The sequence below is a fragment of the Ciconia boyciana genome, chromosome 11, assembly GCF_034638445.1.
Source record: "Ciconia boyciana chromosome 11, ASM3463844v1, whole genome shotgun sequence".
NCBI lineage: Eukaryota > Metazoa > Chordata > Aves > Ciconiiformes > Ciconiidae > Ciconia > Ciconia boyciana.
In genome coordinates, this window is record NC_132944.1 from 2,138,282 (window position 1) to 2,150,946 (window position 12,665).

The window sequence follows — 12,665 nt, forward strand, 5'->3', positions numbered from 1 at the left end:
TGAAATGCAATCCACTGCCCTCTGCTGCATCTCAGATATCCTGGGTACACTTATTTACAAGAACATATGGTAGAAAAGCAACAGACCAAAAATCCTTCATATTTGAGAAGTCATGAACTTCTTTCATGAGGACAGAACCTCATAATGGAGTTGCTTAACACTCCAATATCTATTTCTGTCCTTGAACAGAAGAAATTAAGTGGCTATATGATGATGCATTTAATGCAGAGTAACTTGTCCAGAAATGAAGGTCTTATCCGTTACTTCTGTACAGTGCTTTGCACTGTTATGCCAAGGTTAGTATAAGATTTTTTCTACCATGGAATACTGATGTAAGCATCAAATGCATACAGATGAATGCTGCCCTTGACCTGATTCAGTGCACTAGGGCTAACCTCTGTGTTGGTTTGTGTTTTTCCTAGAGTTTCACTGAATATAAATTTTACAGTTTAAAAAAAAAGCAAGGATTGATTCCACGTTCACATTACATCATTCCATGTGACTCCTTCTGTGGCTATTTTTGTAGCCTGTAGTCATATCACTTAGTTCCTAGAATCAGGATGATAAATTTTAACTGAACATTTATTTAGTTCGTAAGCTTCTGTATTTTTTGACTGCAGAGTTCCTCATTTTACTTCTCTTTTGAACCTGGCTTTGCTGTAAACTGTCTGTTTACTATGTTGGGTGGAGTCTGCTATACTTTCCAGAATACCTGCATGGGAAAATGTTATTTCTCTTTCCTCCTCCCCCCGCAGTGTTTTTGTTGGGATTTTTTTTGTGAGCAGTCTGGGATGACAATCCTGTGTGCTGTAAACTTGCTTTTTAAAAACACCTTGCACACTTTAATGCTGTTTTGTGTTGCCAAGAAAAGTGCTATGTATAAACAAAAACTCTGAGACCACCATCTTTTTATATACTCTGTGTATCTTTATACCAGAAGTTAACACCCCAGATGTTTCTTTAGAATACACCTGTCAAAGATTTTCAGGTTATTTGCAAAATTTTTGTAAATACAGAACAGCTTTTAACCCTCCAAATTAAACCTGATGGTATTTCTGCTTCACTGTAAAAGCTTTTCTAAGTATTTTTATGTCATATTGCTATTTTTTTTCTCCAGTTTCTGGGTGTTGGAGAAACAACTGTGTGTTTATCCTACTTAATTAAACAAAGGTCAAGCAAGGCAAAATACGCACTCTCCAGGATTTTGTGAAGGAACAAGAGCATCGCTAAATCTGAGCCATGTTTTTTCTAAAAAGCCTAGGTAGTCCCGGATTAGCAGATCAAGATTCTGACAACTATTGAGCATTCGGAGAATAGATCTGGATCTAAATCTTGTGTCCTAAATCCTTTTCAAATTAGGACATGTGCATGATTTAAACTATAAGTAATGTATATCAATAGATAGATTACTTATTCTTCTTGGTCAAACTGGGATTAGTCAGAACCCTGTACTTTAGGCACATTCTGGAGACAGAAAATCTGCCCATTTGGTATTTCAGTAATTGGACTAAGAGGAAAGTAATTGACTAGCCACTCAGGATGGAAATCAAGCAAAATCAGATCAGAAATAGGAAAGGGATGAAAATGTCTTGAAATTACTTAACTGAGGTGCTATCACTTAAGTGACAAACTGTGATAATATTTTTGTAATACTGGCTGCATTTTGTAAAAGCAGAAATTAATTTCAAAACAACTGTATATACACCGTCTTGGTGGGAATTTGCTGTGTAATTCTATCGTACTTCATGTACTTGCTACATATAGTAAAAACATTAAGATCTGTATTTTAATATTTCAGAGATGCATGTAAGTTGAAATCTGGTAATTTAGTTCACAGATGTCATCTCTAAATGTGGTAGTCAAATTGTGAGAAGTCCCATTACACAAATGGAAGGCACTTGCTTTGTAAATCAGTTGTAGCACTGTCCAGTTGTACCCTGTCAATAGGGTACATGTTCTGCTTTAATTGTGGTCTGTACTGAGATAATACAAAACCAAAATCTTGATGTGTAAGAATATTTCAGTATTGTTCAACTCCAGCATATCTCATGTAGCCGTGTTTGGCATAGTGAAACTGCAGGATAACTGCTTCCAAGAAGTGAAGATTACTTTTGTTATACAATAAGAAATATAGGGGGAAGTTGTATAGCTGGATATTGAAACAACAGATTGCCAGCCTTTGCCTCTCAATTTTGTTCCCAATCTCCCTCATTAATTCACCATGTGCCCTTAAGCAAATGAATCTCTGTTTTCATTTTGAAGTAACAGCGAAAAGGATAAAGTGCTTGCAAGTGGTTTAGAGTTTAAAGATGCTATTCTAGAGACTCAACATAATCTACAGTATTAGTAATAAAAAAAAAAAGAGCTGAAAGGATCTTTCCCTCCAAATCTAAGAAGGATAAACTGCAGAAGTTGTTTCTAAATGAAAATTTAAAAGCTCTTGGCTCTGGTATTTTAAATATAAAACCATAGTAAAGTGAACACAAAACCCAAAAGGCCACCTTACAGAAGGCACAAAACTATAAAAGACTTTCAAATGCATAGAAAATTGGCCTCTAATTCAGGAAAACTTTACATTGATTGCTGTAACATGGGAGGTCATAGTAGGGGAAAAACACTTTTTTGTTTGCTTACAGCACTCTTCCTCATCATCTATCACTGGATTCATTGTGGTTTGTGAAGTGCTGTGAGAACCTAGGAGAGGAAATGCCTACAAATATGCACCAGAGTACCTTCCTCCTGAGTTTGCCTAATTCTTATTCAAATCTATCTTTTTAGTCCCTACGAGATGACTATATAGGCATGTGAGAGGTACTTGTCTTAAAAAATAACTTTATTTTTCTCTGTCATCCTTTTATTTTCCCAGCTGAAGTGTCCTAATCTAGTTAGTTGCTTATCATGTAGAAGCTGTTTTATATCTCTAAAAATCCCCGCTGCCCTTTTCTGTTCCTCATTTTAGTAAACATATATTCTGGCACAGGAACAGATCTGCACACTGTATTCAAAATGTGGGTACATCCTTGATGTATACAATGCAGTAAGTATTCTCTTCTGTTTTGTTCTCAGCTCTCATCCTAAATTCCTAACATTGTTTCTCGTCTTAACCATTGCTGAACACTGAGCTGGCATTTTTAGGGAGCTATTCACAGTAAATCCCATATCTCTTTATCTGGTTGACAAGAGCTAAACCAGAACCCCTTACTGTTTACATATGATGTAGGCTGTCTCTTCCTAGACTGTTGCTTTGCATTCACTTGCATAAGACTTAATCTACTATTTCATAATGTAATATTGTGCTTTTTCAATGTATGTGTTTTAGTCTCAACTATCTTGAAAAACTGTGTTTATCATCAAACTTTCTTGCCTTCCTATTTACTCCTGTTGTTCTTTATAATAACCTTTTGAAGAAGTCATATGGGCTTTTCTCAAAGTAGACAACATAGTGTGAGAGGTAAATTAATTATAATGTGTGGAATTTATGAACAATAGACAAAAAACCTAATTTAGCAACTTCAGCTCTGATTGTAAATAGTAATATTGCTGCTTATGTCAATGTGATAAACAGGTGAGTGAGAAGGTATAGCCTTTGAGATATACTTTGCGTATGCAAAAAGATACTCTTTCTGGGATCACAGAGTTTCTAACTACTCAGGCTGCAGTTTCACAAACCAAATAATTGGATCTGTAGGCTGTTGCCAAATGGGGAGATTCCAGTCTCTGCACACCTCATCCACTAGTTGAGCCTCCCTGCTCCTTCCCTTGCATTGATCAAGAAGTGCTGGGACTGTGAGATTAGTCATGAAAACATAAAAATCTGACTCACCATGCAGTGTCATGATTTCTAGATCGAGTGTGACAGAAGGGGCAGAAATGTGCAGCTGGGGCTGAAAGGGGAAAAAGGGACTGTCCCTTTGGTAGCACTATATAATGAGTGTGTTACATGTATTGTGAAATTGCACCTAAGCCCTAAAGCACAGCAGTGCTCCTACTTTTTATTTACAGAAGAGAAACATGAGTTGCAGAGAACTTAACCAAATCCACACTTTTTCTCCATGTGACAGCCAGGAATGTAGCCCAAACGCTCTGATGCAGTGAGAAGCTTTAATCCTAGAAAAAAATAATGAACTGCTTGTCTGCATTATCAGACCTGTGACTTGCTTTGAGCACATAATTTGTGGCTGTTATGCAGGTTATTATTCATACTGTTTATGCTGAAAGTGAAAGCTTGTGTCAGGAAATTAAGCTGAAAAATGAAAAGTTCTCTAATGAAATATAAAGACTGACTCAGTTAAATCTGTCTGATAGTGTCTAATTCTAGTAAGAATAACTTGTAAAACTTTTTTAGCCTAATTCTGTAACTTCTATGAATTGAAAAGCCCTCTGCAGCCTCTTCATTATAAATAGATAAATGCAGTTGGCATTCTCAGTGGGAAAGCATACTGGGTGGCAGACACTAATGCAGTGCAGGTGATGCAACAACTTTGGAACTGATGGCAGTAGTGAAGGTGGGGGAAGAGAGAAAGGTATAAAGGCAGATAATGACTAAGGCTGCCTGATAACAGTAGCCTTTTTGCTGTTTGTTTACTCTTGTAATATCAATGGGAAATCAGAATAGCAAGTTCAGGTTAAGCTTAAAAATAAAGTAGTTTAGACTATTTGTAGATAGATGCTAATGTAACTGAAAGCAACTGTATAGCATATCAACAGCTGCTTCAATATGACATACTGACATTCATAATGACATATGTCATATGTCATAATGACATTCACTTATTCTAAAATGCTAATGAAGACCAAGGGTGTTTATGTCTTGTAGTAAATGGTTGTGGTAAGAAGAGTATTTATATGGCTTACTGCTTTGGAAGTTTTCTACTGCATTAAGTTATCATGAAAGAATGATTCTATATTCTCTCCTTCTACAACAAATGTTTTCTTGAAACTGCTATTCTTTCTTTTCCTTGAATGAGGAATGCAGTATTCAATGTGAAAACTACCTATTTTCATAAGAAAATAATTGTTATTTTTAATAACCTACATAAACTATTATAAATAATACTGCTCAACTTTGGCTACCTAGCATTTTATATCCTTGTCAAGTCTTAGTCTTTCATAAAACATTATTTTCAGTATGTTCTTATCTTTTTTTTTCTTTGAAAGACTGCTTATGTTTCTGGCCCAGCAGAACAATTGAATTTACTCAGGATTATCAAATTCTACAGTACTAGCTACTTCCAAGTAGCACTTTCTTACCAAGAACTCGAACTGCAAAGTAAAGGTAATTAGAACATATTGGCTGTTTGCCAAATTCCACGGTAGGCTTCCTTGCCAAGCACCATCTCAAATGTTTCATATAAGTTGTTCTACAGCAGTTCCACTTTCCTCTAGGAAAAGCTATTTTATAGAAAGGGAGTCTTAGTGATCCTTACTTCTTGACTATTTTATTGTTTATTGTTCCATATCAGTATGCAGCAGTAGCATATTTTTTTGTAAATTCTTTCCATTGCTCACAAAGCCACACAAACATCTTGGAGCTTTCCTCAGAGAATTCTTAACTTCCTACAAAAACAAGCAACAAAAAGCTACCAGGAAAAGTAATCAGAAGATTTTTAATCACTTGAGTCTACTTCCTACCCCTAAGAGAAACTGGGATTTTCTGCATATTTAAGTTAAATACTCAAGTGAATTACATGGTCTGTATTAAATGGAATAAATCTATGATCTATTATTTTATATGAACTATATTGTGTCAAATATGAGAACGGATCCTATTTCTTAGCCATACTCAAAGACTTCCTAGGATTGCTACAGAACTGGAAATTCTTCTTGAATAGGCCTGTTTTGGTCACTTAGATGTGAGATTTTATTGTGCTTTTCAAACGTAAGAACTAGCTGCCATCTCTCACTCCTTTTGATAAATGGAAGCTTCTTAAATCCTATGTTTTAAATAGAAAACACTAGCTAACACATGTATGCAATAACTCAGTGTCTTTAACTTAGAGTTTACTGTAGTAACACTCACTACTCTCCTCCAGATACCAGAGGAATTGGGATATATTGTAATATCAGATTTCACCACTTTGAATATTGCAAGGACAAATTGTTACACTTCTGGTAGTGCACGATGGTAAAGCTTTGCATTGATAATGTTTAAATACTCTAGACTGCTCTAAAGTGTGTTCAAATGAAAACATAATTGCACTAAGGCTTGGCATATATTGTTATATATTTGTGCATTTAAAAGGAATGGCCCACCTTGGAGAGAATCCGGAAGCAAAGTGGAATGCCAGGTGCATCTGGAAGAGATGATTTTTCTTTCTTATAGCCAACTTACTAATAGGGAGTTTACTAAATTTAGTAAAGCCTGTCCTCTGATACTGACAGGTAATGATATACCTTTTTTTTTTTTAATCCTTATGTTCTAAGGTTGTGTGTTGGTTTGCTTTTGGTTTTTTGTTGTGTGGTTTGGTTTTTTTATTCCCCATCTCAAAATTCTATGCTAAATCTTGCCTTCCTACATCTCTGAGCTATATGAAGATGAGTAGGAAAGCACAATTCTAGAAGTGAAAGGGTGAAGTGCAGTAATTATACATAAAGTTATAAAATTAAACAATCTCAGTAATATGCTTTACTATGATAGCACTAAAAATCTGAGGTTAGACCTTTGGTTTCAATGGAAATATCCTGAACTCTCCTAGATATAAACAAAGCAGGTGTGAAATATTAATTTATAATATGTTTAATTTATAGTAATATATATAAAGGTATCCTGTATTTAAAATATTCTGGAAACTTGCTTATAAAAAATATGCAATAATTATTTTGAACAAAACTGTGTCTATAATCACCAATACATATTTAAGAATAAGCTTAGCTGACTGCATGTTATCAAATGCCAAAGGAAGCCTGGGGGGCGGGGGGGGGGGGGAAGGCAAATCATTTTGCTTGCATTCTTGTCAGCTAAGAGCATGACCCTACTTGAAAACTTGATAAATCAAAATCCATTACTTGGGGAAATAACTTTGTTGCTTTGTACTGCATGTTTCACCCAAATATTTAGTTAAAACACTAATTTTAAATCTGTGATCCTGAAGCTACAATAAGTCAGATAATTTACCCAGAGAGTGCTGGGTCAAAGCATCTGAAGACTGCATACACCAACATAAGATATCTTTGGTCATACTGTTTCTTATTCACTGTATGGCCCTCACAAGAGGAGGAAAAAAATCCACCTTAGTTTATTTGTCAAAAGACAGTTTTAAAAGAGGTGTATCTGTCAAGTATGTCCTGGGGAGATGTCTCGGCAATTGATCCTCCTCAGATAGCAATAACGCTTTTGACTTTCACCCTACTTGCCTCAGGGAAAGATTTAACTTTACTTCAATTACAGAACCATCATAAAGCACCACTGACCCTATAATACAGCAAGTAATACTCTGCTTAGAATTAAGGTAATAAAGATGGCATATATAAAAGAATTAAAATGGTGGTATGTTGAAGTCATCAAACCCCAAGTTGGAACTATAATTAAATATATATTATATACTGGCAACAAGAATTTGCTATTCTTTTCCCTCTGTCAACTTTATATATATTAGGGGAAAAAATACACTTTTTTTCATTTCCTGTCTGAAAGTTGGTGTGTGAACATAGAATCGGGTTACTCCAACTCACAAAGATGTTAGCAACACTTACTTTATGAAAAACAGGGCTTTAGTCCCCAAAAAAGATTTTGCTTTTTTTTATTCAGCCTTACTATCAAATAAACTGATGTCTCAACAGTAATGTTTGAGCAGGTACTTAAGTTCTTATGTCACTGTTCTGTTTAGGTGAAATGCAGAAGAAAGGCTTACATAATTTGTTGCTAATAGAAAGCTTCTGTCTCCACCAGAAATAAGTTTGAAGTTAAGGAATGTCTGAATAAATTAATCTGAATACATCTGAGTATTAGATATACATCTTGAAAGTATTAAAAATACTCAGGTACAACCAGACATGTTGATACTCATTTCTCTGCAATTGCTGAAAGATTTAACAAATCTACTAACACAGCATACTAGAGTTTTGCAGTGAGGCATAGCAATAGACTTGTATGTTTGCATTCCTTTGACGTGATGTCTTTGCTAATTACTGTTCAAGTAATTTAGTTGTTTTGCTCATAGCATTGTTTTGGGTTTTTATTATCTTGCAAAAAGAAATTAAAAGTTCTTACAAAAGTAAGACCAAAGTGAATATCATCTTGTATTAGAAGCTTTAAACATAATTACATTGACTTTTCCATTGGAGGAAAAGCATATCCTGATGCATATAATCAATTCAATTACCACTGTCCAGTCTAAGAGAAATGAATTTGTAACAACAACAAAAAAGCCTTAACAAATTACAAACATCTGACAAAAACATCCCCCGCCTTTTTAATCAGAGACTAAATTAGCCATATATGTATACAATTTTTTAAAATAGCATACCTACACTGGTGTATCATCCTACAGAGCTTCACATGGTGAAATCCACTGATGCGTTCTGCTGCTGACAAGAATAAAGCTGATACCTGTAATAGAGATGTGGTCCATTAGCATACACTGAAATTTTCACCAATGCACCTTAGTCTAGCTCTGAAATACTATGTACCAGCATGCTTTATACAGATCTGTTATGAACTTGTACGGCTACCAAGCTTAAGCTAATTAATAATGAAAATATTCAACTGTTGTCATATTTCCCTTAGTATACTGTTTCTGAAGTTATGTGCTTACAACATAACTTTTAATTGTCATATGCTTCTAAGCACAATTTGCTATATATGACATTGAGGTACAAAGTATCAAAGGCTAGCTAAAACATGGGTATATTGCCAATGGTAATGTATGCCTTTGATCACCTATCTTTGTTTATCTGAATGTTTGAGATGAACTTGAAAGACAATGGATAAATAGGCTTGTGCTGAAAGCCAAATACTTTTTTTTCCTTATTTTGCATAGCTTTTTATAACAGAATCCAGTAAATGAGAATTCCATTTCTCTTAGTACATGAACGTACACACATGGCTAAAATGGACTTCTAATTTGTCTTCTTGCTAGATAGAACCTTTGAATGACACCAGGTATTTATAACCTTATATTCTAATTAGTCTGGCTTTATCTGGGAATAGCAGTGCTGGAGAGCAGCTTGGATAAATATGCTGGCTAGATTGCTTTTGACTCCCTTGTCTCTTAGAATCTACCGTTGATAAAAGCTGAGTATGATGTCAAAAAGAACACAAGTGAGTTTCTGTACCCAATACAAAAAGATGACAAAACTATTAAAAAAAATTCAGCTTTTTTAAAGAAGAATCACAACAAATAGGATTTATGAAAAGATAAAGGGAAGTTTATAATATTTTCTTTTGTTGCCTATCTTCCCTCCGTATGTTTTGAACATACATACACACGCACTCAGATAGTCAGATACATATGTGCATGTACACACATCTTCCTATTTTACCCTATTGCTACTGATTCAATACTCGTGATTCTTCATAGAAAATGGAAATTTTGCTATCATCCTAATGTACTTTATTACAACGGATAACTATTACAATGAGAAACTAAGTATTGAATGCAGTTCAGTTACCACACAGTAGAAAGTGTTCATGCACATGAAAAATAATGCATAGCTTGAGGTCATGCCAAATCAGATGATCAGTCTCTTTACGTAGCTCTGCATCAGGTATAACAAAAAATCTTTTGCAGCTGAGCAATTATATATTCAGGCTAGGCTCTAAAAATGTTTGTCAGGAAAGAGCTATTTATGCTTTGCTATTTTTAAACTGTAGTACCTAGCTCTGAATAGATTTTATTGTGGTTAGACTTTTTCAGAAAGTCAAAATAAACCCAATAAACCAGTTTGGTTAGGTTTCAAAAATAGAATACATGTATAAATCAGTGCTGTATTTATTGTCTATGAAGTAGGAATGACTGTTCAAATAGCAACAAATTAAAGCCTAGATTTTTTTTTCCCCCCCTGTTGGAGCTCCAATAATGCTTATTCAGACTGAGTATTTATTCACTGTGCAGGTGGCACCCATCAGTTCAGCATCTCCACATTAAATTTATAAAACATTATTCTACAATGATTTTCATGCTTTGATATTCGCGGTATATGGTGGTATACCAACTGACTTAGTACATTTGTCTTATGCTCCTCTTTGAAGCTTCCTAAGTTCTGTCTGTGACGAAAGGAACATTACCAAGATTCTTGATCCTTCTATTGGGAATCTAACTGCTATCCCTCCAATACACTTTCAACTACAGGGAAAAAACACAGCTATGGTTACCTAATAAAATACAACTATACTGTCCAGCACAGTTTAAGAGAGACCACTTTGAAACCGTGTGGCTTTAGTGATATTTTTATTTTATTTTTTTCAGTCAACTTGTACTGCATTTGCAAACAAACAGGTAGCCAAGGTCCATAACAGCACATGAGTCAATGGACGTGGGCTGAGTCATGCAGCAGGGACAATTGTCTGTAAGCAGGACCTGTGCTTTAAGTCTCAGGTTTCAAAGTTATGACCAGCATTCTTATGTGTCACAACTTCTTTTCACACTAGAAGAAAATTAAATCTTGGTAATAAGTCCTGCAAATGAGTATCTAAAATTCAGGAAAGCAACTTAACTCCTCCTGTCTGGAGAAGAGTCTGAGAGAACTGGACGGGGTAGTGCATTGCCTCTGAATTTTCCTAGAAGCAAATTGCATTGCACTGAAATTGGAGAAGCAGAAATTCTCTGCTGCACTGCATGTAACAAGCCCAGAGACACTGGATATCTATAATACCATAAATTACAGCAGGAGCATATGGAGGACTGAAAACTGGTAGAAAGTTTGTTGACAATTTTAAGAATGTTTCATGTAAGATTATCAGTGAAGAAAGGCTAATATAACTTTTTTTTTTCAGTAAGAGATTATTGCTTACTGTTTATAGAGGTGCTCTCAGAATAACTTATTTATACTGTAAGGCTTAATGAAAATCTTTCAATTTTACTCTAAAGTGTTCCCACACAAACTTGTATTGCAAATCTATTGCAACTGATGTTTTTCGTCAAAGATTTTCATTGTTAAGTTTATATAAGGACAACCCAAGAACCATATAAGTATGAATACCTAAGAGATGGATTATAGTATTAGAGATGGAATTGATTCTGGAAGAATATACAAATCTGTAGAGGATTATAGTCCTTGACATTACAAGGAATTGCATATGTTTTTTAGATAAACATGTTTCTTGAATGAAAGTGTTAAAGCAATAAAAAAGAAGAAAGGAAGGAAAAAATAAAGATGATAACTTAAATTTATAGTTTGACCAGAATGAAGTGGTCAACAGATAAGGCAAAACTTGCTTGCAGTATTGTGGAGGCAACTATGGCACAACATACTTACCTCAGGCAGTGTGTCTCATGGGGCGTGCATGCGTGTGTAAAATGTAACAAAAGAAACTTTGTATGACAGCTCTTGGTAACTGTCCTAAAGGACTTAAATTGGCTTGATGCTGCAAGTAAATAAACTGAAGTGAATTCAGAAATAGATACTGAAGCAGAAGTAATAACAGCATACATGAGGTTTGTATCAGACAGTCCATTCTGTATCATAAAGTACATGAATTGACTTTACACGGAGATGAAGATTTACTGAAGAAAATCCTTGGGGGTTAAGAACCCACAGATACACAAACCTATGCAACCCTGCCTTATAGCCTCACTGATTCCTCCTGAGTTCTCTGAGTGCAGGAAGTGGTTAGAGGGATCTGCTTCCAGAATCCAGCCTTTCCAGGGAAGTAATGAAGTCACTATATGCTTAATTTATGACTGATGATAAAGACTGAAGCTTTTGGAAGCAGGTGTCTTTTGTGCTGTGCCTATGGGATAAAATGGCAAAGTTTGTCTATAGCAATCCTTGGCTTGAGGAGTAAGGGAGTAAGATTTGATACCCAGAATTCCATAATAAAGTATGTATATACATTTCTTCTTTTTCCCAGCTGGCATTACACTCCTAATTGTTGCTACTCATTCTTCTGAGGCTTATAGGTATTTTATGTACTAAAGATACAATTAAGGTTATACAATACCACTTAAAACATTTTATACTTTTTGAGACTCCCCAAGTAATCACAGTTAAGTAGACTGTGAATACATGAATATTGCACATAGCAAACTGAACCACAATAAATAAAGAATAGGTTTAACTTTTACATGGTTCTTTTCAGCAGCCAATATTAAAACTCTTCTCAAAGATGGTCACTCAGTATCACCCATCCCATTTTTAACTCTGAGGAAACTGAAGTCTGTGAAGCTGAGATGGCTTTGCCTGTGTGACATACCCACTAGATGAAAGGGAGTTCCCAAGTCTACAACCGCTAGACAGATTTGCCCGATATCTCAAAATAATAGTTCCTGTCACTAGCCCACTCTAAACCCCAGTGCCACTGGTTCTTGTTCTTACTAATCACTCCTCAGGCTGCTTGTTATAGAGGTAGAAAACACTTCTGATGGTGAAAATGGAAGATTTGATTATATGCCTGGAGAAATGAAAGCCTAATACCTGGACACTGACATGCTAAATCTATTGTAAACCCAATCACTAAACACAAACATAAACCAGATCAACCTCAGGAAGAATGCTAATAATTTTCA

The 12,665-nt window shown here is 35.2% G+C and overlaps 1 protein-coding gene across 1 annotated transcript in view; it reads right to left on the bottom strand.

The window, feature by feature from the left end:
* LOC140658232 (uncharacterized) overlaps positions 1 to 12,665 on the bottom strand; it is a 33,015-nt gene that overhangs the window by 15,347 nt on the left and 5,003 nt on the right. The window contains exons 3-4 of the mRNA XM_072876385.1: positions 8,466 to 8,548; positions 6,253 to 6,293 (exon numbers count right to left, since the gene is read on the bottom strand). Coding sequence (XP_072732486.1) covers positions 6,253 to 6,293; positions 8,466 to 8,548 — 124 coding nt within the window. The remainder of the gene's footprint in view (positions 1 to 6,252; positions 6,294 to 8,465; positions 8,549 to 12,665) is intronic.